This window comes from Pocillopora damicornis, chromosome 9 (genome assembly GCF_964200805.1).
Source record: "Pocillopora damicornis chromosome 9, jaPocDami1.2, whole genome shotgun sequence".
Classification (NCBI taxonomy): domain Eukaryota; kingdom Metazoa; phylum Cnidaria; class Anthozoa; order Scleractinia; family Pocilloporidae; genus Pocillopora; species Pocillopora damicornis.
In genome coordinates this window covers 9783184-9809966 of record NC_142678.1, presented here as the reverse complement: position 1 = coordinate 9809966, position 26783 = coordinate 9783184, and the positions used below count along the sequence as shown (strand labels likewise).

Below are 26783 nucleotides of genomic sequence, written 5' to 3'. Positions count from 1 at the left end.
TAATTCCAACTATTCGTCGGTATTTATTTTTTTAAGAATCTGTGCGGTACCTACGAAAACAATTATTCAGCTCAGTGTCATTGAAAGTGGTGGATCTTCGCATGAAGAACAAATGTCTTATTCAAACCTGTCAAGCTTCGTTATTTGTTTCAGTTATGAAGACTGCCTGAAGTCTTAGACATGCAAATGAGTTGCATGTTCTAAACCCAGAAACACCATAACAACTCAGCACACCAAGTTGAAAAACCAAAATGAAGAAGAAAAAAAAGAAAAAAGAAAAAAGAAAGGAAAAGGAAGAGAGAGAGAAATACAACCTGACGCGTACTTGTGAAACAAAAAACAGAGACATGGCTGAGGATTGGGGTGATTTTCCCAGATTTCAACTGAAAACAACATATGTAGTGAAAAGTGCACGGCAACTGCAACGCAAAAAAGCACCAGTACTCCAAAGCCCCTTACAACGAGGTTACTGGTCAACTGAAAAACTTGATAACAGACTCGACACACAAAGGGCGCAAAATCCCTGCAAATCGAGTTTCATTTTCATAAATTCTTGTGTATATATATATGAAGATATTTTTTCTTTTCTTTTTTTCTCTTTCAATATTTTGCGGTGTTCTAGGTTGCTCTAGAGCTGCAGCATGTTTTGGTGTTCCTGTGTGTTCCAGTGTTCCTGGTTTTAATAAACATCTAACTGAGTTCCCTTAGGACAGAGAAATAGTTAAGAATTGTCAAGTGATGAATTGACATATAACTACATCCTGTAATTCTCTTTTTCTCACTCTTTTTTTATTTCAATCTTGCCCCTTGCAAAATAAAGGCTTTTCTTTCCTCTCCCACAGCAAGGAGTTTCCACTTGATTTGGTTTCTGTAATCTACATAACAATTAACTGCTTACTTCCCTATATTGTATCCAATATTGCATAATAATTTGTCTTAAATAGAGTAACGTATTATTTATACAAAGATATATGACTTATTAACTTAAAGATAAATAAATAAATAAGCAGTGCATTATTTATACTAGGATATATGACTTATTAGGATAAATAAATAAATACAAGTATGACTTTTACTGGGTAAACATTAATAAATATTACATTAATAAATTAGCTATTAATATAACTGTCTTGTCTGGCGCCACTTTGATATCCTGATACATGTTTTATATGCAGTTTGGTACAAGGTTGGCCAGGAAAGCTTATAATAGACTCACCGCACTTCACGATAAGACCTCCACTAAGAAACAGGAATTCCCTTTGTGAAATGAAGTACCTGGTTATATTTGAGTGAAACTTTTCTGCCTAATCTGTTACCCTGTTAGAGACGTGGTCATAATTGGGTACACAACTATGTGTATAAATTTTTTTTACATTTGGCATGGCCGCAGCTTCATTGCAGCATGGAATGGTGACAATTTAACTCTCAATTTTTAAATACCACACACAGTTACAATGGACAAGAGCCAAATCCCTCACCAGAATGGTGAAAAAGAATGGAAGTACTATTGCACTCTGCTTATTGACAACAAAAGCACTCAAAGATCGAATGTTTTCATTCAATTCAATTGAAACTGCCACCACTCTAGGTTGCTATGTTCACAAATAATGAGAGAACTTTGATCAAAAGAAATTAGGGGAAGCAAATTCTCACGGTACTACATGATGTACATTTCCTTTCTTTCAAAGTGAAACCCACTACTGTGAAGTCTTGGTAACTACAAGAGCCAAACCATTCTACCAGTACTTTCATTTAGTTGGCTCAGCTAGCATTTGCCTTTCTTGAAGAGGCCAACTTAAGTTTCAAACCACTAACAGTTGCTGGCTTCACGGATATTCCTTCTACTTTTTCCTTGTACACTTTTTGTTTTGTTTCTTCAAAAGCAAGTTTGGCAATCAGCTGCTGCTCCTTTCTCCAGAATAACAGGAAGTCAGAACTAAACTTTGCCCAGATTTCAAGGAATTCTTGAGGTGGACTACATGTAGCCATAGGTTTGGCATTGAAGAATCTCCAAAGGGATGAGTACCTGTAAGAAACCTTTAAAATCAATCTAACAAACTGTGAGATAAATATTATCAATCACCTAATTCATCACACAAAAGTCCCAAGTGGGCACTGCCTTTAACTATGGAGAAAGATAACCCTTGTAGCATACCAGTACATAGAAATGGCTACAAGACCAGACATTCATCATAACACTAATTTAGCAAAGGGACTTGTGTGTGGGACAGTTTCTCCAAATGATGACAGAGGTAACTTTAGTTTGACACTTTTCCTACACTCCGTAACATTTGTTGAAACATTTTCTGCCTTTCCTGTCCCTCTAAAAAATAGAAGATTGTATTAAACATCTTGATGATATTAAATCCCTCACATGGAAAAGAATAGTGAAAGAGTATAAGGAAAAGAGAAAAACTATGATGCAATTAATTATAACTGAGGACCAAAATGTTGAAAACATTGCTCTAGTGATGTCATTTGCTCAATATGCTCCTGGCCTTGAAAAATTGATTTCCAGCTACCTTTTGTGGCACTCTGTAAGTGCTTGTTCCAGCTCTGAAAGCTCTCCTTGACTCTGCTCCAGAAATGAACTCATTATGCTACTGAACGGTTGTTGAAGACTTTCTTCACTTTCCTTCATCACTTTGGAAAGCTTTTTATTACATAGGTCTAACTGCTTCCTTAAACTGTTTATTTCTGCCTCTATGTCCTCAAACTTTATTTGAGATGCCACTTTCAGATCATGTGGTTCTGGTAGTGGAAACTTGGAATTAACAGTCCCTGCATTCTAAGGAAAAACACTTCAAATTGTTGCCAACATGTGTAATATGGGGTAACTGAAGCACATCTTTTGTTTGGTTTGCAATTTTTTTCATCCCAGTGTCCTTTCTGAAAATTTTAACCACAATATCTACATCGAATTGTAGCAGACCCCCCAAAAAATTTATAGAACACATAGAACCTACCAGTTGGTGAAAAAAAGTCTGCCTATTTATAACACCAATTGGGACAAATAACATTTGAAGGAAGTCAGTAATGAAGAAAAAAACATAACAAACTACAAGGAATTATTCCTTAAAATATATATCACAGGTCTGTCCTTAGTGACATCATTTCTTAAAAGCATTACATAGTTTTCCCAGTCAGAAAGATGTGACTTTGGGTGCACCCTAATGCACACTTAATAAAATATTTAAGTAGGTAGCTTCAAGAGCAAACACCAATCAAACTGCAAGACAACCCTACTGTGCAATGGTCCAGAAAACTGATACATACTGATGCCATAATAAAGAATGTACCTTATCAAACTTTTCAATGTACACAGTTACAAGATAATGTAGCAGGTTGGTGGAATTGTCTTTGCATTTCACATCTTTCAGTTTTGGAAGGATGTCCAATTCAAAACCATCTGCCTGTCCACGAGCAATGTTTCCTCCATTCATATAGTTCCCAAAGGCAAGTACTAAACCCAAAATGTTCGGAACTTCTTTGCATGTCTGCAACATCTAGTAGGTCATTACAATAAAAGAAAATTTTATTTAGTCTTAAATTACAATTTATAACACTTCACTCATTTTAATAGTAGGTTTAAACTACTCAGCCAGAAGATGAGCCTATGCATTTAACACTCATCTCAAACAAGAGGTCTAAGAGGAATAACTCAAGGAACATAATTTTAGAGTTGAGAAAAATAAACTCTCTCCCTTTGCAGTCAAACTATTTTCACACACATGTTGACCAAAAACTGAAGTTTGAAATGGTGGGTCTGATATGTTAACCTCATTTGATGTATCTAAGTTTTACTTCAAGAAGAGAAAACACGCAACAATTACATAGAGCCATTTTTGAGATAAGGTAAGTACTCAAGCATGGAACGACCTAAAACTACCTAAAACCACCTAAAACCATCTACAACCACCTCAAAAACATCTACAGCCACTCTCAAACTATCTAAAATCACCTAAATCAAGGCCTAAATGTCTAAAATAAGGTGAGACGACAATATGTCACATACATGAAATGCGAGAATCGAACGAAACCTTCACCTTCCCCTGAAATCTTACTGTCCCTGGTCCCATGTATAATCAACCATCTCACGAAATGAAATGCGATAGCATGCTAAGTATTTTATATTCCCTCAGTAGCAAAAGACTTAAAGAACTTTACAAAATGAACTAACAAGTTACAAAAAAATAATAAATAGGGAATAATACATGGGCGCGCGTAGATATGGAAATTCTCTTCGAGTGTTTAACTCGATAGCTCACAAGTGAGCGCAGCGAACAAGTGAGATGTTGAGTTGAACACGAGAAGGGAAATTCCATATCTACAAGCAACCATGTATTACTTGTTTATCATATAAACACGACAGTCCTTTTCTGGGAAGAAAAGCCGACCTCGTTTATGAATGGAAATAAATGAATCGACAATCCTCGAATAACAATCGTAGAGTGCGTTGGCGCTGACTCTTAAGATGGAAAAATGCGTTGAATCATGATAACAAAAACTTCCATATCTACACGCACCCACGTATTACTCCCCTTTTTTTACTTTTTTTGTACTTGTTAGTTCATTTTGTAAAGTTCTTTAAGTCTTTTACTACTGAGGTAATAAAAAACACAATTGGCATGCTCTCGCATTTTATTTCGTGAGATGGTTGATTTATACATGGGACCAGGGACAGTAAAATTTCAGGGGGAGGTGGAAGTTTCGTTCGATTCTCGTATTTCGTGTACGTGACATGTTGTCGTTTTGCCTTATTTCAGACATTTATGCCTTGTTTAAGATTGTTTTAGATAGTTTGCGAGTGGCTGCAAATGTTTTTGAGGTGGTTGTAGGTGGTTGTTGAAATTTTTGAGGAGGTTGTAGATGGTTGTAGGTGGTTGTAGGTGGTTTTAGGTGGTTTTAGGTCATTCCATGTTTTAGTACTTACCTTTGAGATAAACAGACCTAACCTAAAACTAGCATTCAGGAAATATCATTGTGAAAAATCCTCTAAATTTCCCAAGATTTCTGCCCCATCAAAACCAGGGACTGGTTTCAAATTCAAGATAATACCATTGAACACATTGAAAATTTGTCTTCCAAAAAAACAACTTTAATTTGACAAGTACAACTTAATTATAAGAATCTTTCCATACACAGAATCATTTTGTGGCTGACAAATTATTCATAAACTTTGCAGCATCATAATTTTGAAAAGACTGCATTCAAATGATTGAAATTTACCCAGCAGTAAAGCCTTACTCCAATGATGAAGATCCTGAAGTTCAGAAAAAAATATATTGAGGAGTTTTTGAACATATGTCAAAATCATACAACCAGAGAGGGGGAACATTGGTTTTGAGCCCTCTGAATATAGCTAGTAGAGCAAAGAGAAACTATAACCAACCTCCTTAATACACTCAAATTCGCTGAAAAGAAATTTGCATGAATCAGTCTAAACCAATAAACCCTTTTAGCTTTAGGTTTGAAATGGGTAAACAAGAATTCAAATGGCTGCTCAAGTATGTGATTCAGGCAACATCTTATAGGTGAAACTGCATCTTCTCATGTTGAAATTTTCATATTCACAGATTCACAGATACATCAGCTTTCAAAAGACTGTGATAATGTAGAAATAATAAACACCTTGAGCTGGAAAAACAAACTTTTGAGTGCACCATCTTTATAGCTCGCCTGTCTACTAACTTAAAATCATTGTCCATTTTTCATTCTAAAATTCCATATCCATTTTAAAAGAAACTGAAAAACAAATACAACATATTAAAATCTAGACAAGACGAAATTTTTTTCTGACCATTAACTTTAAAACATTAAGATTAAAACACAAATTTGTGTGACCAGTAGAGGAAGATATACACATGGATGCTTAACTTCCGAAATTTAGGATCCTTAGCATATATAAGAAAATGCAAATCCAAATTTGTGGAAAGATTATTATATGACAGTTACAGGTGTAGCAACAGCTGGCCATTCTTAGCACTTTTCAATTAAATTTGATATGGCCATGACTGTTGTTTACCCATTTTGGACCATGTAACCAATCTATGATGTATGAAGCTAACAGGGTCCATTACTGTGATGGATTAGTTCTCCTATATTAACAATACACATATGTATTGGCTAACTGTCTGAAATAATAAACACCCAGAGATTTTTGACTAATTATTTTCAGTAAAAGCCTGTACTGGGTCACAAAGATCATACAATAGTAACATCTAACTAACTGAGCATTACAAATGTACTAGGGATTATTGACCTGAGATTGTGGCCACACAGACCAAGCACAGCAAAATTAAAATACAGCTGATGGGCAATATTCTCCGGGACAGCTTGAGCAAGAGAGGTTAGTAAGTATTAGGCGCTCAGACCAAACTTGTTTATTTTGAATTGCACAAACACAAATTCAAACTTGTGTAATTTTGAATTTCCTGGCTTTTGCAAACTAAAATATATGGCTCATGACTGTTTCCATGGAAACAATTTATATAGCAAAATATGGACCAATTAAGAACTAATCCGAATGCAAGGATTTACCACAGGACTACCACCCTATTGGTTGAATGGGAGGGCCAAAGTGGAAAATTTTTGGCAACAAAAGTGTAGGCGAAGCTGTGCAAGTCACCCAGCCAATCCAACCGCTAAAACCTCTCTGTTCAGCTTTGAACTATATTGATACTAACACTTGATGTAGCTGTTATGAGCATAATCAAATGATGTTATGACACCTCTAAATTGAACTCATGACCTTTACCTCACAAACCAATCGAAAGTTGGTCAGTTTCTGTCCAATTTCTGAGAGAGAATCTGTCACGCTTGTTCTTAACATCAAACAGTAAAGTCGCTCCTCATAACAGCTGATTTTTGACAAATCCATTAAGAACTGCTCAGGTCTGTCAAGTATCACATCACAATTCTTTTGACAGAATGTAGCTATTGTTTGAAGTTCCTCTTTTGTTGGCCTCTAGGTAAAAATGAAATCAGCACATACTGTAGACACTTTTTACCACTAAATGCGTATTTGAATACAAAATTAGTTTAGGGACACATGTTTGTGTTATGGGTTCCTTGTAAGTCTGATTTAATCTGAAGTAAGATGTTTATGAGCATTGTGCTATGTAGATGTCATGCATTTTTTCTAGAATCTCAGAATATAGTTATAGATCTAAGACAGACAAAAAAATTAGGAAAAAATTAAATCACAACATAATAATTTCTAAGAACTCCAGGGAGCTTTATAAAACACACTGTTGACAAGCTAGATACCTACAATTTCATACAGTGAGCTGAGGCTTTCCTGATCCACAATGGAGGTGTTCACATTGTACAGAGCATCTCTTATCTCATCCATATTAACATGAAGACTGCTCAGAAAGATTCCCACAGATTGCGATCTCTTGTTGTCCAATAAGTGGATAACTTGCTGTTTTATTTTGTGCATCGATCTAGAGGATAAAAGTTTTCCCTCTGTCTTTCTCTCCACCTTGGCAAATGTTTCAGCAAGGCGACTGACATTAATTGTTGGTTCCTTGAGTGTTGCCCAAACTGTTTCACTGGCCTCAGTCTCCAGTCTGACAGGTAGCTGATTGAGTTGTATTCTCTTCCAAAAAAGAGGTTTCATGGGGGATACTGCATCAACAGAAAAAAAGAGGAATTACTACATTTGTCATATCATTTAATCTACATGTGACAAGTCAAGGATGAGTTGAACTTAAAAATCAGGAAGCCATGAACAGACTTTGAAACACTGAGACTACACGAGATGTAATTTCTAGGTTGTACTGTGTAGCCTCAGCACCTCACATTTTCAAGTCTCACACCCCAAAATGTCCATAGCTTAGATCTTTCAAATGACTTAATGTATACATAGTGACAATCTGAACCATCAGGATCTTTAGCATGAAATTAATTTGTACCAAGAATGAAAAAAGACAGGCTATACAGAAAGGACTGGCATTGATTTTTAAACCTAATACACAAAAATTTTTTTATAGCTCCTTTTTAAAACTCAATCCTTAATTAAGAAGCTAATTGGCAACTGGTGAAATGTGCAAACACTACCAAAAATAATTATACATTACAACTGAATCAATTTGTTTCGTTTCTCTATTGATTGTTTTAAACATGTCTGTGCAGATCCATACAGCAACCAGTGATTACATTGAATGAGATTTCTTGCCACAATAATGAAATAAAAAGATTAAGGGCCATTTAGGAGTTTAGCCATTGTTCAACAAAACTGCATCCTAAACAATCCTCAATTTAGCTGGCCCTTTCATCAGAACATCTATTTCTGTAAACAGTGTCATGTGGGCTGAAAGCTAATTGTGGAAGGACATTTATTCATGTCACATTAACCCTCACTAGAGAAAGCTGGAGGCACACTGATTACGTAAAACAATGCTTTGGGTCAGACCTTGTGTGAATAACTGGCCCTAAATGTCTCTTGCATACCTGGTGTGACAGGTTTCTTTCTTATGGTTGAACCTTTCCTTGCTCCAGAAGTACCTGGCAGTGAAGGATTAATTCCAGGAGGAGGGGGAGGAGGAGGAGGAGGAACAGCGGCAGGGGTAATGGGAGGGGGACAAGCAGAGGTAGATACTCCTTGAAGTGCTAGGGGAGGTTTAGGGGGAGGGGGAGGAGGTGGGGGAGGAGGCGGAGGTGGAGAGGGAAATCCTCCAGGACAGAATGATTGCCCTGGTGGTGCTGGAGGAGGGGGAGGTGATAAAGGGAAAGGTAAAAAGGGGGTACAAGAATAATCTGAAGGAGATACACTAACACCTGGTACAGTATATGTAAGTGGAGAAAAGTTTGGATTCAAGTCATTTGTTTGAGTTGAAGGGGGGGGAAATACTGAAGGAAAATCAGTTTTGCATTCATTTGAAAAGGATGATAAAGGGGCTAGGGAAGGCTCTTTTGGAGGACATGGGAGTGGTGGAGGATGGTACATAAATTTTGATGCACGTGGACTTGATGGTGGTGTCCTAGCAGCTGGCAGGCCTGCTCCAGAATACATTTCACAGCTGGCTTTGTTCCCTGATAAATACAGCTAAGAACAACAACATCTTCTGCATTAATCCTGCTTACTTATAGTAAATGAACAACTGCTGAGAGTCACTAAGTCCAAGTTTTAATCTAGTTGAACAAAACACAATATAAAAGGGCAACCTGAGCTACTGAAAAAAATATATTTATTTAATACAAACATATCATTTGACCATGTTTATGGTACCACCCAGTTTACATGATGTTTGGACATTATAGGTGATTGCATGTTACAATAACTTGTGTGGTTTCTGCGAGCCAGTCCATGAGAGACATGTAATTTTTAAACTGCCATAAAACAATTATTGCTTATCTGATAAAAATTAAAATGTATTTTCACACATACTGTAAATTTCTAAGTACACTGTACCTAGTTTTTAGGAGTTTTTGTTTGTGCTTTTATGATCTTCATTTCAATGTCTTGGGATGTTGTTGCTTGTCTTTATTTTCTGGGTATTTGTTTTCTTTACATTTTTCTTTCACTTTACTACAAGTGCGATACCTTCTTGTTTAAGGCACAATAACTGACAGCCTGAGAAAAAATGCTTTCCTCTTACATGAATATTTTCCTCATATTCAAGATCAGAGTGAAAGTAGACCAAACTAGTTATGACAAAAAATTTTGAGCCATATAATCAATAACAAAGCATTTTGCACAAGTATACATTTGATATAATAACTCAAATCATGAAATAAAAGAAACTATTTTCATGAGCTGTTTGCACCACTATATTTTGCTGGTTGAGTAAAAAGTTCTAACACTTCCATCTTTATTTTCTTAGGGGGTACAACAAGCCTCTACCCAGTTCCCCTCTCCCATGATTTTACTGACCATAATACAACAAGAACAACAACTAAATTAAACAGTGGCAATTGATCTTCACACACTAGAAGAAAACTTATGAATCTTAACATCATTAATTTAAGTGCAAACAACTGCCAAGCCTTCCCTTCTTGCACACTTGGGGCTGATGCCAGTTTATTTCAATTTTGTCTTTTGCAATTTATTTCTCTCTTTTGGTCATTTATCAGTTTCATCTGATATATTTTCTCATATCCATTATAATTTTTTCATGCTATAGGATGTTCTCAAATTTTTTTAGATGAATACACTAAGAGATCTTAGTATTGGTCAGCTTTCAACAACAATGCCTATCAACAACTCCAAAAGAGAAGGCCAGGGAAAGCTTGCATTTCTCATTTGTTTTGAGGAAATATACTGTGACAACCCATGGAAATTTTTGGTCATGCTCTCTCCAGATCATTGATATCAAGTGCAACCACTTAAGGTGGAGAGAGTTTAAGTCTTCCGGTGAATAGCCTGTAGAGTGCAAATAATTGTTTTGCATTTTTTAAGCAAGAGGGGGAAGTGGAAGGCATGCATGAGGAGAAAGCAAAGGGAAAGTCACATGGGAAAGGAGGAGGAGGAGGAAAAATATACCACAAGTCCTAACACAGTCACTCATGCTCTTTGTCCTCCAAACACACACCAATAACACCAATCAATTATATAAAACTGCTGCAGTCTTAAATGCTTGTGTTACGAAGTAACCAAGAAATGAATATAATTGCCTTCAAGGTTTTAAAACCAAATCAAGGAGCCTCCTAAGTACATCTAATGTAATTCTGATTTCAAAGTTCAGAATAGATGTTATGCCAAGGGGCTGAAATTGCAAGCTCTGTTTCTGCATTGTATGCTGTGAGGGGCAGTATAGGATAAGATAAAATCCAATAAAATCGCCTTTGAAGATGACTGCTACATGTACAACCACTTTTCACGGTTGAAAAAGTTACTCATCCTCATCAAACTAAAATATTTTTTCCCAATAATACGCGGAAAAATCAACCAACCCAACCAGATAAAATAGTTGATCACAATGGGAGCACGACCTAAGTAAGTCACGACGCAGGCCGATCTACTTGACGTAGATATTGATGACATATGAACCTAGGAATGGCGAAGCTCACCATGAGCCTGATCTCTGTATCTGTGGCTCAATGGTAGACAGTCGAAGTGCGGATTCCGAATTTCTAATTCAACGGTTTTACCGTTCAGTACCACAAATGCTCACGGCTCTAGCCGAGCGAAAATCGAGTGATAGATTGGAAAGTTTGGTAGAAAAGCTAACCTGATGTTGAAGAGCCCCTGCAAAATACTTCGATAAATCCTGTCAAGGCAGCAAATATGACCGCCGTGTGAAAAACCATCGCGAAACCATCATTTTGCTTTATCATACAAAGTGAATTCGTTTAAAGAATAACCTCGTTCCCTCTATCCCTACCGGTTCACAGGTGACAGTAGTATCTCCGTGATTTGGGCATCTCCGTGTTCAGAGTTTCCCGTACCCAGATTTCTAACGTTTCGGCTTACCCACGACATTACACATGAATAACTGACTGGGGCTAGTTTAGGGGTTGTAACCAAGACCCCCTTATTTTCTCAACTTAAATGATCTTGTTACGGTTTTGTTATTTTTGCCCGAAAACGAAGACCCGAAAACCAGCAAAACATAGCTATTCGCCTTGCTTGAATTCTTGGACCGTATGAATTACTTCTGAATCAATGTGAGGTATGTTCTCCATAATCTGTGTTTGACGGTGTTTGTGCGTGGTCGCCAACACAGATTTTAAATTTTCAGTATTTACCTATAAAGATCAGCTCAAGCTCTTTTGAGGCTTGTATGGAAAAAGTTATTGCTGTTTTGAATTGTGTTTGAGTCGTCATTGGCCAGACACAGAGTGCATGAGTTTTACATTATTGAGATGAACGGGCCGGGCCAATCAAATGTTCCGTTCACACTCTCCAAGGGGTGTTAAAGTCGCATTGGAAAAGAAAAAATACCTGTTCACTGCGATAGGGATAAGTCATCTGTTTTTACCGATGGAAAATAAAAGTAGATGATACATACGTCTCTGGACTGTGAAAAGGTCTAGCAAGTTACTTTTACTGCTCCACGTCATAGCGGAAAAACCTTTCTCCATATCATCGATTGATCTTTTATCATGCTTAAACCTTATTAAAATCACATTTACTGGTCTTACTTAATCGTATTAAAATCAAATTTAGACATTTTCCTGGCTTTTTATTATATATTCCACTACCTAAACGTATACAAACAATGACAACCATGTGTATGGAATTGATTTTAATATATGGCAGTTAGTCTTGTTTGTCCAAAATTTATTGATATAACCAATCAAAGCTCGATAAGTATCGAGAATATTTGTTTCAGCAAAGTCAACATTGGTAAGACTCATGGCTGCTTCATTGCCTGCTACTGACAAGGAATAAGATGAAAAGCTATTGAATTGTAAAGCGCGTTATCAGCATTCGGACATAGGACTAATATCGCTGTGTTACTAAATAGAGGACGGCTTTTAGTGGAGAACATTTCCGTTTGCGAACAGTACTATAGAGCATGCTTCAAAGAGGTTTCGTTGAGAAAGCGATTTCAAGAATTTGAGGACACGATCTGTACTCCGAAATCTTCCACATGGATTCCTTCAGGCAAGCAGTTTCTTTATGACAGTTAATCGGGCGGGAAAACGAGCAAATCTCTGGGTCGGGGGGGAAGCGGTCGCAGATCAAGGGATGTCTTCGATTTCCACCGGCTTAAAACAAAATCAAACTTTGACGTTCGCCAAGATTTCAATGGACCATCGATTGACCGAGAAAACAGCGCGCGCTTTACCTTTAGTGCAGAAAAGATAGAGAAAAGAAAAACAGTTATACTGCTTATGTAAAGCGGAAGACGCTAGTAACTTCAGGGATGGACTAAGTCTTCGAGTTAGACTTCGAGTGTGACTTGGAGTTGAACTTCAAGATGAATTTCGTGTTGAATTTCGAGTTCCGTTTCGAGTTTTATGCAGATGGTTTGAATCTATTTACCCATATTACACTGATAAATTTGATGTAGGCAATGAAGGGATAGCTATACCCCTACGTTGTCCATAGAAAAGCAGATATATAAACAGGGCCTATCATTGTTGAAGGAAAACAAAGGCCACAACGAGTGAAGTCTAAATTACGCAGGCAATGCCTGTTGGCGCAGTACGAATTAAAGTTGGCATAGAACGTAAGTGAGGACTGGGGCGTTGGGTTATCTCCTTTGTAACGCTTTATAATGCTGCGTTATGAGCTCAAATATACTAATGGTCAAGTGGATTCGTAGTAACATTTTTTTTTTTAATCATTAGAATTAATTATTTTTTTTTACAAGGTTAAAGCATAAAGAGTAAGGATATAAGTTTTCAACAAAAAGTGGCACAATTTGTCATTGAGTGTGAACAATTAGAAAATGTCCACTTTGGGGGTTTGCCCATATACAGACTAACAGAGGTTTTTCGGGGTCTCATCTTTGAGTTTTCAAGGTCTGAGGTTTCGTAACTCCCTCGTCGGGGTGAAATAGTCATTTCTTCACTTCTAAGGGGTAATTTTTTTTTTTGGCTTAAAACAAGTCAAACTCGAAGTCCAACTCGAACTCGAGCTAGAATCCAAACTCGATGGTTCGCACATCCAGGTAGAAAGTTGGGCCTTATCTTGCGCTAGACTTATATCATTCCCTCTCCTCCTTCATCAGCAAAAGGCATGAATTTGCGTTTTTAGAATGAAAGGCCCGGCGGCTTATGTTGCATATATTTGAGACAACAATGAGACTTTTGATGCAGCCCTCTCATACTGTGTTCCGTGACCGGTTTTACAAACAGGAAAAGGTTATAGGACCAAGTAGCTTACAGTGATAAATCGCTGTGTCTTCAATAAACACTAGACGGGAAGTTTTCTTCGTTCTTTATGGGAATGGTTTCCGTTACTTGAAAAAGGAAATAACCAAAATCACACAAACTAGGACAGATTCCATGGGCTTTTTTAAGACACAAAAAGGTGCAAGTTTCACTGATTACAAGATCTTTTCTGCATCATATGATACTGGATGGAAATCTGCTTAAGATTAAGACTGGTATGGTTGACAAGATTTATTTCGGTGATGACCGGAAATCATGCAGGGTGCGGTAACAAATTACTTGGAGTTTTTTTATCGTTTTGTTTCTTTTAATTTTGATCAAACAAAATACTGAGAAATATGAGCTATTACTCGCCTCAACTGCACGACAAAGGAATACGTTTTTAAGCCGGGCATACAAAATCGCGCAAATTTGATCCTTCGAATAAAGATTTAAAGCGACGAGCTGCTAAAAATATCAGTTTATTTTAGCCACAAATATGTACGAGGTGCTACTGGCGATCACGGTCAACAAATTATAGGTGCAGAGTGATTTTTTTGGCGTTAAGAGCTGAAGAAACTCCCCCTTGAATTGTGCGAGTTAATTCAAATCCCCCATTCCCTCTGGAGAAAGGGAAACGAAGTAAGACCGATCTTTCAAGCGACAATAAATGCTTGAGCTACAGATATGGTGCAAGTAAAGCATATCGTCATCCTCTATTGGACTATAATTAATTAAATATATGGACATTTGAGGCCGGAAAGGCCTGCGGTGAACAAGGAATCTTCAATACCTCTCGGAGAATTTAAGATGATTTCCTTGAAGGAGTCGTTGTTTGCTACAAATGCATAGCTTTCAACTGCTACATATAGCCGTTGAAATTTCTCATGATATTATTGCCAGCAAGACATTTGCTAGTGAACTAACTTGGTTTTACAGGACAATTCTGACTCGCTCCTTAAAAAGCGGAAGTTGCGATCGTCGTTTTATTTCGTCTGAAAACAAAGTAAAAGCTGAATTAAATCCAGGTGTCTGAAAGTTTAGGTAACCGGTAAAAGGTATTGCAAGGAGTCTTCTCATGTTATAACTTGATAAAAAGATCATGAAAGCATCAAAGGACCGACAGCGCTAAATTACAGAGAACAAATACGTTTAATTAGCGTCCCAGAAATTTCTTCTTTCAATAATTTGAGATGAGTGATTTAAAAAGTTTAACTGTGAAACTTGTCTTGTAGATAAAACCAATACTGATAGATATAAGCAAGTATTCAAAGTTTAGGCATGACACTACCGTGGGTGCAGAGCGACGTAGAGACTTCCTCACTACTAAAGCCTTAATGACTATTTATTTGAACACCAATGCAAGTCTTTTTAATCAAAGGTGTGTATTTACACCGCGGATCCCACTAGTATTTCTTTCTTATCGCACATGAGGAGTTGCAACGTAGACTTTTTCCTAAGATCACGAAGTAATCTGAAAGAAAATTACAGAAGATCCCAGAACAGTAAAACGAGAGAATATCTACGCTACTGCCATTCCTGGTGAATTCTTCATCTGGACCTTTCTACTCTTAACAATGTGATTGAAAAGGGTGTTGTTTCTCGCTATGATGGATCTCTCAGACGTCTAATGATTGACAAAGTTAGTCCACAGGACAAAGAGTGAACTTAATCATCGTGCAGTTATGGGTCTTATAACAGTTTTAATCAATTGCTTCAAGCTTTACAGAACCACATCACAAATAGATTTTAGAAGGTGTATTTGTATTTAAAAGCATATTATGTGGTAGCATAATTTCTTTATTGCAGGCTTCTCTATTAGCCTCTCCACCCTCCACTTCATATTAAAGAGAATCAATCGTCAATCTTATTTTGAGGCACATAAGCTTCAACGGTGGATTTTATGTCAGCCTTACCCGGGCTCTCGGTCATTTAAGACATGGGAAAGAGCCGGCGAGTAAAACACGGGAAAGGGTCAGGCAACCGTCTTCCTATCAAATACGAATACCGATTTTGCTCGAATTGCTCGCTCGATCATTCCGCTGACTAAGAGCCTGGAACTACAAGATAGTTAAATCTATGAGAGGTTCACACTCAAGATACTTGACCAAGTCGGGAGTAAAACAAACTGGGCGATTGCATTTCAAACCTATCAATCAACATTTGTTTGATTGACCTTGGGAAACAAGTTTGTCCTGCTTTGTCACATTATCAGTTGACTACTAACGAAAGCTTGTAAAGCCGGTGACCGTTCACCTTCAACGATTTCATTCCTTGTCTCAGCACTCCACTGGGAAAGCTTTCTTTCAGATTGTGTCCTTACACTAATGTTGGGCCATCCGCCATTGTTAACCACTTCGATAAACTTAGAAAGGCAACAGTTGCGCAAGTTAGCGGAGGTTTCTCAGCCTTCCCAAATCAAACACAGATCAATCGCATCAAAACGTTTGTGCGTTAATTTTATGTGGAGTAACTGCTTCCTCGATTCTCTATTTTTTCTTTCATTTTTTTACATTTCAAAGACTTTTTGTCTTGGGAGGCTAAATCCAGGATATCAGGTCATTTTCTTCGTCATCCAGAAATCGCTTCAAATAACAAAAACGGAAAAATATGAAGGATAATGAGTCGAAAAGGTCGATTTAGAATAACATGCTCGCTCAATGTTTCATATTAAAGTAATCAGGAACCCCTTCCTCCTCCTGTTGCAAGCTCGGTTGAAAATTCTAGCAATAGCTTACATATCTGGGAATGCATCTGTTGGTGCTCATGGACAGAACTTTTCATGAAGCTGTCCTAGGGATGAGACCTTAATCTATTTAGTGGTGTGCTCTTCAAAATTCCTCCCAAGGCCCTCCCTCAAGACCCTCCCTTTGCCGCCTTTCTCCACCTTCTTTCACAATATGTGGTTTTCAAAGGACGTCAGCAGTTCTAAAAATAAGCTCGTAATTACCGCTTACCGAGGATAGAAAGGCGTGACTCTGTGAGGAGGAAAGACATTAAAAATGTGGATAGCAAAGTCACTGTAACAATGCGGGGAAACTTCTTGTCTGCTGTTTATTCTGAACTTTTTTACTATCTTTTTTTTTAAATTTTAGCTTCAACTGACAATCCATGATCGTAAAATCGAGAGCGATTAAAGGTCTCTTATGAATAAAATAGGTCTTTATGTCGAACCAAGATAAAAGAAACCGCTAAACGCAAACAACATTTTTGTGCTGGAGCTGGATTTGTTCAATTGACGTAATTCAGTGAAGATTTATAAGCCTTCCTTGCTTGTGTTCCTCATCGGCAGTCCAGCCTGTCTCTTGCGCACTGTCTGTCTCGACTGCACGATAGGCTTGTCTAGGTATCAAAGTGTGGTTTATATTCCATTCACTGGGTTGGTCATATAGTGGGCCACCAGAACTCAGCATGAAGTTGAGACTTTAAAGAAGCAGAGAGATTCATCAAAATAAGATATTTTTTCCTAATTTGAGGAAATATGTTTTTCGTGCCTCGTCAGTTTACAGAAACTATTTGACCGGAAGTAACCGTATTATAGTACTTGGTGTGTTGACGAAAAATCAGACTTAAGGAAATCCTCACGTGTCGTTTTAAAATATGACCAATTAAGGTCGAATTAATGCGATCGCACACCATTATGCTGCAGCATTTTAGTTTCAATTGAGTGCAGCGAAAGATGAATCGATTCTTCTCAACTTGTTATGAATAATTTGGATATTAGCTGCCAAATGAATCAGCTCTCTCAGGTGTACGTGTGAATTTTTTTACAAGCGCTAAAGAGATGTTTATTTCTTCGCTACTTCCGGTCGTTATATTAGATCATAGAGATTTTGCATCTAGCCTCTTCCTACCGGAAATTACGATAACCGGAAGCAAACGGGGACAGACGCTTCCAGCTTTAATTTATCTGAATGGTCAGCAGTTTTCGAAAAGGATATAAAAACTGTGAGTTGATTTGTTGACTTCAATCATTTGAAATTCTCTGAACAGCTTTAAGTCATCACTCAAACCAGTTTAAAAAGAAGATGACAAGCTTCTCTTGGTGCTCTACACAATTATGTTTTCCTGATACTGATTGATATCATTAATTAAGCGCTAGTACGCAGGCGTCAAGTCTGCAACATATTTAGAAGGAGTACATTAGGTCGGGGTGCATAGTATCTCGGACTGCCCGCCAAGTCACCCTTGTTTTGGCAGCTGCGATATGGACTTGACAACCAGAGATGTCTATTTTCAGGCCCCGAGAAGAAGTTCGTTTTCCATAAAGAACATTCTTAACCTCCAAGATGAAAGAGCCTTACCTGCGTTCCCGAGAGTATCAAGAGAAGAAATAGAAGATTCTAAAGTTTCCCTTTTGAGACCCATGGTGACTCCAATCACTCATGCCCTGAATCCACCGCCATTAATGAGGTATCCTCATGCTGGTCTGGTCTCTCCACTGGGTGGCATCAGTTTGAATTGGCCAGTAGATCCCGCTGCACAAGCCAACTATCCTGCGTGGATTTGCAACACAAGTTTTCTGCAAAGTTATGAATATTTCAATGGTAAGTACAATGTTACTGCTTCGCATTAACTTGAATAATTTTCTCACAAACACGAACTGAATTACAGGCTGTAATGAGTTTCCCTTCCCTGGAAATTTGTTGTTATAAACAGAAGCAAGCAAACAAGAAATGAGCCGTGTAAATTTTTGGTTTGATTTTGCGACAGTTCTTTCCGCAGCTTGCATTCTCTACTAATGGTTGATAAGTGCAAGGTTAACTTACCAGTTGAGGGATAGGATACCGACACTTCAGTCTTTTACTTCGATGAAAGCAATGTTAAGCAACAATTGTTTCTAGATGAAAACACCTTGGCCAAAGATTCTTGATTCTTCAAGTGAATCGACAAAAATGAAACAATAGCTACTTGATCAGGAATTATTCTCCAAAGAGTATCAACAACTGTCACTCTTTTAGGATAGAAAGACAAATCCTTTGATTTTTTTTCTTTCATACCGCTTACAAAAGCAAATTTATCTTGTCCATGCATTGTGATTTGAACGCAAAATTTACCCGTGCGAAGCTGGTTTCCTCTTACGATTGACCTCCGAATGAGTGGCCATCAGAGCGGTTTGCTCACAGTTTGGCAAGTTCTCACGTTTGAATAATTGCATGTCAAAATTCCAAGGTGTTGAAACCGTCGATACTCGAACCCAATCGTGTTGTGATTGTATTTGAACTTAGGTATAGAGCACACCTTTGTACAGAAGATCTACGGCACATTATGCTATAGCGTGGCTGCAAATTATGATGAGAGTGTACACTCGCAATATTCTGAGTTGACTAAATCCGGCGCCAAGCACACAGAAGTATTTGACAACCTTTCCTTCTAAGTTTTGTAATACATCCTGACAAATAAATACGTTCCATTCACCGAACTCTTGTAGCATCAGCATTAGCGCTGAACATTGAAACAGAACTAACTTGTTTACAACAGGCACCTTCTCTACGAGTTTATGTTCAAACAACTAAATATATCTAGACCATAGCCAAGGCCCTGTCAAAATACTAAGATTAGTCTTTGTGGTGAATGCAATTAGGCTTTAAGAAAGTACTGACGAACAGATTTCTTTAAAATGGGAAAACCTTTGTTTAATAAATGTTTCCAATTTCGGAGCCGAGTTAAGAAACTTGGTAATTTTATCGCAAATAGAGAACGGAACAGAAAAGAGATTAACACACGAAGACTGCCAAGGATGTAACCTCCAATGCAAAATGTAAACATATTTTTAAGAAGTGTCTGAACTATAGTAACAGACTAAATTAAATTTTGGGATTTAATTCGGTTTTTATTGAGCTCTCAAATAGTCTATGATGTTTCTCCCAACTGAAAAATTAGTGAAGTTGAAAGTCTCGTTACACTTGGTCTAATTAAATATAGATAATTTTGGGAATTACAACATTCAGCCCTCTCTTAAAAGTTCTTTCTTTTGAGTTCTTTCATTTTTCCCCTTGCTACTCACATTAATCAGTTTAAAAAATATATAAATGGAACTTTGCACTATTTCTTTGGCAGGTTTCCCCCAATATTTAAATCTTCCAAGACGCAGAAGGTTCTCTAGAAAGAAGAAGCAGCGTCCACTATTTTCCCAAAACCAAGTACAAACGATGGAAAAGGAGTTTGCAAAGCATCGTTACATCACAGAAACCAAGCGTGCAGAGCTCTCTACAGAGCTGGGTCTTACAGAAACACAAGTGAAAACGTGGTTCCAAAATAGAAGAACAAAATGGAGAAAGGAAATAAAGGATCAAGTGGTCACAACAGTATCTCAAACGAACAAGAACTGTCAGCAAAATTTGTCGGGAACGAGTTCCTATAATGACGAATTGTCAGCGCCTGCGGCAAGTTCTCGTGCTTTCACAGACTTGTTTCAACGGGATATGTTCATAGTGTAATAAACCAAGTTGTGTGGTGGCAGACAGGTATTTCACTTGAACTCTATCAAACTGGTGTTAATTGATTTAGCCATGCTAAGCTAAAAGCCTTTCTTGGACCTCGTGGCTCTAAAGTTAGATGGCTCCTCACTCGAACTGTTATCCAAATTGTTATATCTTGAACTTTCCGGTTCTTACCAGAACGTAAGGGAAATTCTGTGATTTTCAAGCATTGTACTTTGACCTGAAGAGTGCAGAGCAAGATCAGCCTGTTCTGGCTAGCATATCAACGAGATATTTGTGAAGCTATACTAAAATGTAAAATACCTGCCACAAAGCATTATAGGAAAAGCTAAGTATTGATACAGATCGTCCAAATTTCAATAATGAACGAAATAAGACTTTTTTTTCTTAATTTCCTTTCCCGAAATGATTTATAAACGAACACCTGATACGGTTGCGTTAAAAACACTGCAAATATTGGCTTCGATATTACGTATGTACTCATTTGGAAAGACACATATTGGTTAATTCAGTCCTAGAGTGAGCTTCGTACGTTTTTATGCTATATGTTTGTAAATTTAACTCCAGAGGGTTGCAAATAAATAAGGTAATTTAAGTTTAAGCATTGATGTGGATGCGATGAAATTTGTGGTAACTAAATGCTTCTTGTAAACTCCTTGTCGCGGAAGGCAGTACGGACAACTATCTTCTGAAATAATAGGTATAGGCGACTGAAAATGAGATCTTCTTTATAAAGACTTTATCATTGCCGTATCAACTTGCCGATGTGAGTCATAAAGTAACTAAACAAAGTAATTATGGGCTCGGTCAAGCAGCATTGAGCCAAACGAAAAAGGTGCAACTTAAAATGGCGCTCTTCGTGCAGAACAACTGATAGCGCCATCCGTTCTAGGAATTAAGAGCAAAAAACGGTTGAGTCACCTGGCTTTAATTGAAGTCCTTCTGCGGGAATTGAGCGGAAGGATTATGCGATTAACTGAGCTATTATTTCTCGCGGTCTAAATTTACAAAAATATCACAGTTGAGGCGATTAGATTAAATACATCACTCTCTTGGAACTGGACTATAATATGCGTTCTATTGCAAAACAGGGAGTAACTGACTATTTCTTACTTGAATCGCAGAATACTACGGCCCACAAGCGTTTATGTTCAAGAGCTTTCATTATATCATGGCATGCTTCAAGGATTATCCTTCGTTATTGAATTTGTACCTCTTAGGGCGTCGCTGTTGTTGACAATTACATGTCGCGTATTACACAGCTACGGAAACAAAGTCCTGTGATATGCCGTACTTACAAATTACAAATTCATAGACGAAAAGCTATTTCTGCACGCAAAACGACCTTTAAAAATCAAACTTCCCTCAAAAGGCATTCAGTGTCACGGTATTCAACAATACTAAAGAAAATTAAGAGAGGGTGGCTCGATAACAAAGGGCGGAGAACTAAAATTGCAATAAGCGTTAGAAGTTGCATATCATGAACTGCATTCTTGGACTCTAAATCAGCTCTTACATTCCTCGGTTACACTTTTTGAGTCCTCATTTTAAAGTGAATACATAGAACGAGATGTGGAAAACAAAACAGATGACATAAAAAACGTCAGCCAAGGGTAATAGATTGATGAAACTTGTCAGTCTAAGAAATGTTAGAGTACATAAATCGCCTTCTTCTGTCACAAACAGATTCAATTTTATCTGTGTTTTCGACCATAGGACGTTAGCGGTTCTTAGTTTGGGGTTGGTCACCCAGGCGCCATCAGACTTGACATGTGATATTCTCGTTGGCTCCTGATCGGAAAAGGAAAGAAAAACTGATCTCAAATAGTATTAGTGGTCAAGAGTGGTCGTGATTCCTGAACCCGTAATCATTAAGTGATGAAAGAAAACAGCTGTAACAGATGTTACTCGCCAATATTTCCAATGTGCCCAACCTTAACAAGAGACGCGGAAGAAGTAATCACGAAATTGATCTGATTACAGGATTTTAAGGTACACTAAACCTTACACAGCCACAATTGTTCAAGTCGGTGAGCTTGCAGTACTCCTTGAAGTATTGCATGGTCTCGATACTGATTCTCAATTAGCTAAAAAATCATTTTAATTTCCACAAAAACACGAAACAGTATTGTAAAAGTTGTGACTCTATTAATTATTGGTAAGTACTTTTTTTCGAGTCTTTTTCTGCGGTTTCATCGTCTCCATTCTCATTTCTTTCTCCTCTTTCTTCATATCTTCCCATCTTCCCATCGCAGGCAACAAGTTGCCTCATTAGCAAATGTTAGTCCCAGTTTGATTAAATAACTTTTTCTGTACATCCCAAGTAGTTCTGTGATTCTATCAACCCCTGTCTACCAAACAATGTTCGTATCATCATCATCATTATCATATATCATCTATGTTATCAGCACAAAGATCACCGTACAGATGATATTCACCGATAGCTGTCGGCTTAGACTTTCTCTTCAACTTTTCGAGCCAATAATCCTTTTGTTTCACCTGTAGCGTCATCGCACTGACCCCGCCCATTTTGATCATAATTTTGCTACCGTTCTTCGCACTCAACTGTAAAATTATTGAAATCAAAGAAACCTGTTGTAATTGACCGAGGAGTTTGAGTGAAAATCAAATTTGAGCGAAGATTACTAATAACGTAAAGGATTACCCCACGGTCCTGACCTAACCATTCATCATTCTGACATCCAGAACATTTCACGCTGTGCAATGTTGAGTCTTAAAGCTACCCTACCTGTCCTCGACATGGGACACTTTTATAAGAGCAAACAGCAATAAACATAATTAGATAATGTAACCAAGGCAACTAAATGTCATTATCATTAGCGAAATGTCCTATGACATGCTTTTAATAGACTACATCATTATCTTGACTGCATTATTTTCTTAATTACTCTCTCAATGCTGATGCATTGTTACTTTACAAGAACTGATAATTGCAATATTTATCAGCACAAAAGCAATTAGACCTCGGAAATGCTGGAACTCAGATACTTTTATTATAATTTACGAGTGAAAACTTTTTCAATTTACGGGGATTATGGTATCGTGTCTAGCTGAGCATAAAGAGATTTGCCGTGATAAGAGCCAGACTGATCGTTAAACATAAAACGTGACTAAATAAAATGCAGATTAAGAATTTCCAAAAATCAAAGCATATATGAAAGTATTTCACACCGTGCCGATAGCGCGACCTCAGACACTTTGGCGGATCGCCTAGGATTGATAAGGAGTTAGCTGTCAATAACTGATAATTATCAAGAAGGGTTAAAAGTATCCTGTTTCATGATTAATGGAGTTTTTCTGGCGTGCATATTTACACATAGTTACATCTTGTGAACATTAATGCATGGTTATCTCTCGCTATTGGGTGCGCGACATGCAGGTAGCATTTTTCGTTTCTGCGAGGTAAACGACCTACCGCGCACTACCAAGGGCACTGCACGTTCAAAAATGCCTTTGATTCCTTCGCACTCTGTTTTAGCAGTTTCCCGTTGTTTGGTTTCTTTTGTCTTGCTAAACTAACGTTTACCTGCAAAATGCAGGACAATACATCAAAACTAATAAGCTTTGGAAAAAAAATTACGTTTCATCCACAGTCTCTTTTATTAAAACCGCTCTCTTAATGGGAACAAAATCACATTTAAGTGCATTTGGATAAGGGTCAGGTGCACCAATCGGATGATCCTGTACAACTTTTTACACGAACCGGTATTAGAGGTTCGATTTAAGACTTAAAACGATAAAAGAGCCAAAATATAACTCGAAGTAATCTTGAAATATCAAATTATAAGATTTTTAACCGCCAACCGTTGTATAGCCAACCAATTTTAGCTGAGCTGTGTGTCACTCACTGAACAACAAAGAAGTTCTTGACGCGGGGCAGTAAAATTTTCTTCGAGTAGTCTTCTTATTTATTAGTACATGCTAGCGTCACATAACGACTTTCCTATCTAAGCGGTACATAGGAAGTTTGTCACCATGGACCTAGCTGAACGGCCTTACGGCCAAAGCACTAATCAGAAGATCGTAGGTTCGAGTCCTCTTGGCTGCACTCCGAATTTCCCTCGTTTTCGATGATTATCCTTGTGTCATTTACTTAGCAACATCTTAGTTCACTAACACTATAATTTACCATCTTCAACTACATCATTATTACTCATAAGCGCCACATATCGACATTCCTATCCTCGCAGTATGTGAAGATAGGAATGGACCTAGTTCAACGGACTAGCTTGATACAAGTCTCCTATAGCTTACTGGTAGAGCGTCCAAAGTACTTATCGGAACTTGTGAGGTCGTACGTTTGACAACTATGGGTAGCACTCAGACTTTCCCTTTTTTCTCTGAGTACGCCTGTGTCATTTACTGAAGAACGCCTTATTTCACTTGTAAGTCACTAGCAATATAATTTACCATCTTCGTTTACATCATCAGTGCGCACGAGTATTGCATTCCTAAACTTGTAATATGCAGGAAGTTTGTCACCACAAACCTAGCTAATCGGTATAACTTGCCACAAATCTACTCTAACTCAGAAGTTGAACGTCCATCGCGCTAATTAGAAGTTCATAGGTTGGAGTCCTGTTGGGCGCCCTACGTTCGACAACTATGCGGAGCACTCGGATTTTCCTATCTTCACATGAGTATACCTATGTCATTTACTGAAGAACATCTTCCTTCTCTTGAATCATCAGGTTAAAACATATCGACATTCTTATCCTCGCAGTATGCAGCAAGATTGTCACCATGAACATAGTTAAACGGCCTAATCACATGAGTGGTAGCACATCCAAAGTACTAATCAGGTGGTCGTAAGTTCGAGTATTGATGGGCACACTCACACATCTTCCACACACACACTCACACATCTTCCTTTACTGTAGCTTAAAATTTACCACTTTCATTCAAATCATCACTGCCTATATATCGACATTGCTATCCTGGCTATGTGCAGAAATTTTGTCATAATAGACCTGGTTCAACGGCCTAGCTTGATGATAGTCTTTTATAGCCTAGTGGTAGGGCGTCCGAAGTGTGCAGGAAGTTTGTCGCTATAGACGAACAAAGATAACCTGCGATGCGTTAAGGACATTTGAACACAAACTACAGACATCGACTCCGGGAAATACACATGGAATGAATTTTATTTGAGATATTATTAGTTTTATTTGAGAGGTTCTGCTGTAAGTGACCGTTCAATACAGGTGGAGGACAACACAAACAGGCCGTTGGGACTCAGTCAAGGGTGACCACCACCGCTTGATAGAGGGAAATTTACTGTAATCAAAGGGAAAAAATTTTGGGACTTTGACAACCGACCGCTTAATATGGTGTTGCTTAATACAGGTTCGACTGTTGTTGATTTTTGCCAGAATAATATTTTACTCCTCATCATGTACGTTAGTTTTTGCGGATCATATGATTCACGTGTACCAAAGGTGGTGTAGAATCGATATAGCGGTCGATATATCGATCGAGTATTGACCGACTATCGACTGACAATCGACTGACAATCGAACAAGATGTTGACCGCCAGATCGACCCGACACTACCTATAGCGTCCGAGTTATTTCTTCTCTGAGTTTCACCACAGATTGTCGATTCGTTTTATTTCGTATTATACTTGTCTTCATTTGTTTTCAGTTGAATCACACCCACACAGGTACCATTATTCGTTGGGTTACATATCGTGGCGTAGAATCTTTGCAACCTTCATAATTGATAGATCACGAGGATTTAGCATAAATGGATCAAGGAAGGAAAAAATTATTATTAACTTTAGAATAAATTACCTAACCAAGTGGAAAGTAGTGCAAAATTGCTGTACTTGGGTGTGTTGGGACTACTAAACTGAACGAAAATCTTTGGGAAAACTAGGCTCGGAACACTCGCTTCACTAAGGGAGCGCAGAAATCCGTCATTAGTTTCTGGATACTGCAACAGGACCTCGGACTAACCGAGAGAAATCCACAGGACTTGCTTTAAGTCGTCTTTCACGCTTCACGATAACTCGCCACTGTACGACTTTACATAAATCTTGAATGCAAACCTTGAAAATAAATCTTAATTGAAAGTGAATATTGAGTGGGCATCTTAAATGTAAATTGACCTTTCCGTTTTAAAACTAACATTTCATATAGTATGACGACAAACACTGGTTTCATGTCGTGGTGACAAGTTTTGGCTAGAACGGTAGATTTTTACTCTGTTGGCGCAATTAATTGTAATCCGGTTTACTGACCGAACAGTGAGGGGGAACTAAACTCGGCACCTCGCTTGGCTGACGAGAGGGCAGAAATCCGTATCAACATTTGATGTAAATGATTTTGATTGAAAGCTTTTCGTACTCCGTAACTACTGCATAAATCTGAATGAAACCCATTTGTTTTTTGATTAATAGACCTAACAAGGAGCAACAATAGTTGATTCTCAAAAGTGTACTCCTTGGCGTACTTCCTCCAGCCAGACGTACATGTAGGGCTGAAGGATGAATAAATAATTCGCTGATAACTTGCATGAGTGTACAGAGAGACTTATCTTATCTGCATCAAA

General features: G+C 37.8%; 2 protein-coding genes across 3 annotated transcripts; one reads left to right on the top strand and one right to left on the bottom strand.

The window, feature by feature from the left end:
• Nucleotides 1–767: 767 nt before the first annotated feature.
• LOC113675947 (formin-2) lies at nt 768–11426 on the bottom strand. Of its 2 annotated transcripts, none has more exons than XM_027192549.2 (7): nt 11331–11426; nt 8458–9052; nt 7274–7632; nt 6758–6967; nt 3300–3506; nt 2523–2788; nt 768–2026 (listed from the first exon to the last, which is right to left on the bottom strand). In XM_027192549.2, exons 2-7 carry the CDS (start codon nt 9017–9019, stop codon nt 1762–1764), a joined length of 1869 nt encoding a protein of 622 aa, XP_027048350.2. In that variant the 5' UTR covers nt 9020–9052; nt 11331–11426; the 3' UTR covers nt 768–1761. The 2 variants fall into 2 exon arrangements, with proteins under 2 accessions (XP_027048350.2, XP_027048349.2); XM_027192548.2 differs by having other exon boundaries at nt 11178–11404.
• Nucleotides 11427–17844: 6418 nt separating this feature from the next.
• On the top strand, nt 17845–20814 carry LOC113675953 (T-cell leukemia homeobox protein 3). The gene is made up of 2 exons (XM_027192554.2): nt 17845–18317; nt 19831–20814. Exons 1-2 carry the CDS (start codon nt 17978–17980, stop codon nt 20208–20210), a joined length of 720 nt encoding a protein of 239 aa, XP_027048355.1. The 5' UTR covers nt 17845–17977; the 3' UTR covers nt 20211–20814.
• The last annotated feature ends 5969 nt before the right edge of the window (nt 20815–26783 follow it).

Coding starts and splice junctions, on each gene's coding strand:
- LOC113675953 (XM_027192554.2), top strand. CDS start 17,978: ATGGACTTGACAACCAGAGATGTCTATTTTCAGGCCCCGAGAAGAAGT. Junction 18,318..19,830: donor AAGTTATGAATATTTCAATG/GTAAGTACAATG, acceptor TTTCTTTGGCAG/GTTTCCCCCAATATTTAAAT.
- LOC113675947 (XM_027192549.2), bottom strand. CDS start 9,019: ATGTATTCTGGAGCAGGCCTGCCAGCTGCTAGGACACCACCATCAAGT. Junction 7,633..8,457: donor AAAGAAACCTGTCACACCAG/GTATGCAAGAGA, acceptor CTGTTGATGCAG/TATCCCCCATGAAACCTCTT. Junction 2,027..2,522: donor CTTACAGAGTGCCACAAAAG/GTAGCTGGAAAT, acceptor GGTTTCTTACAG/GTACTCATCCCTTTGGAGAT.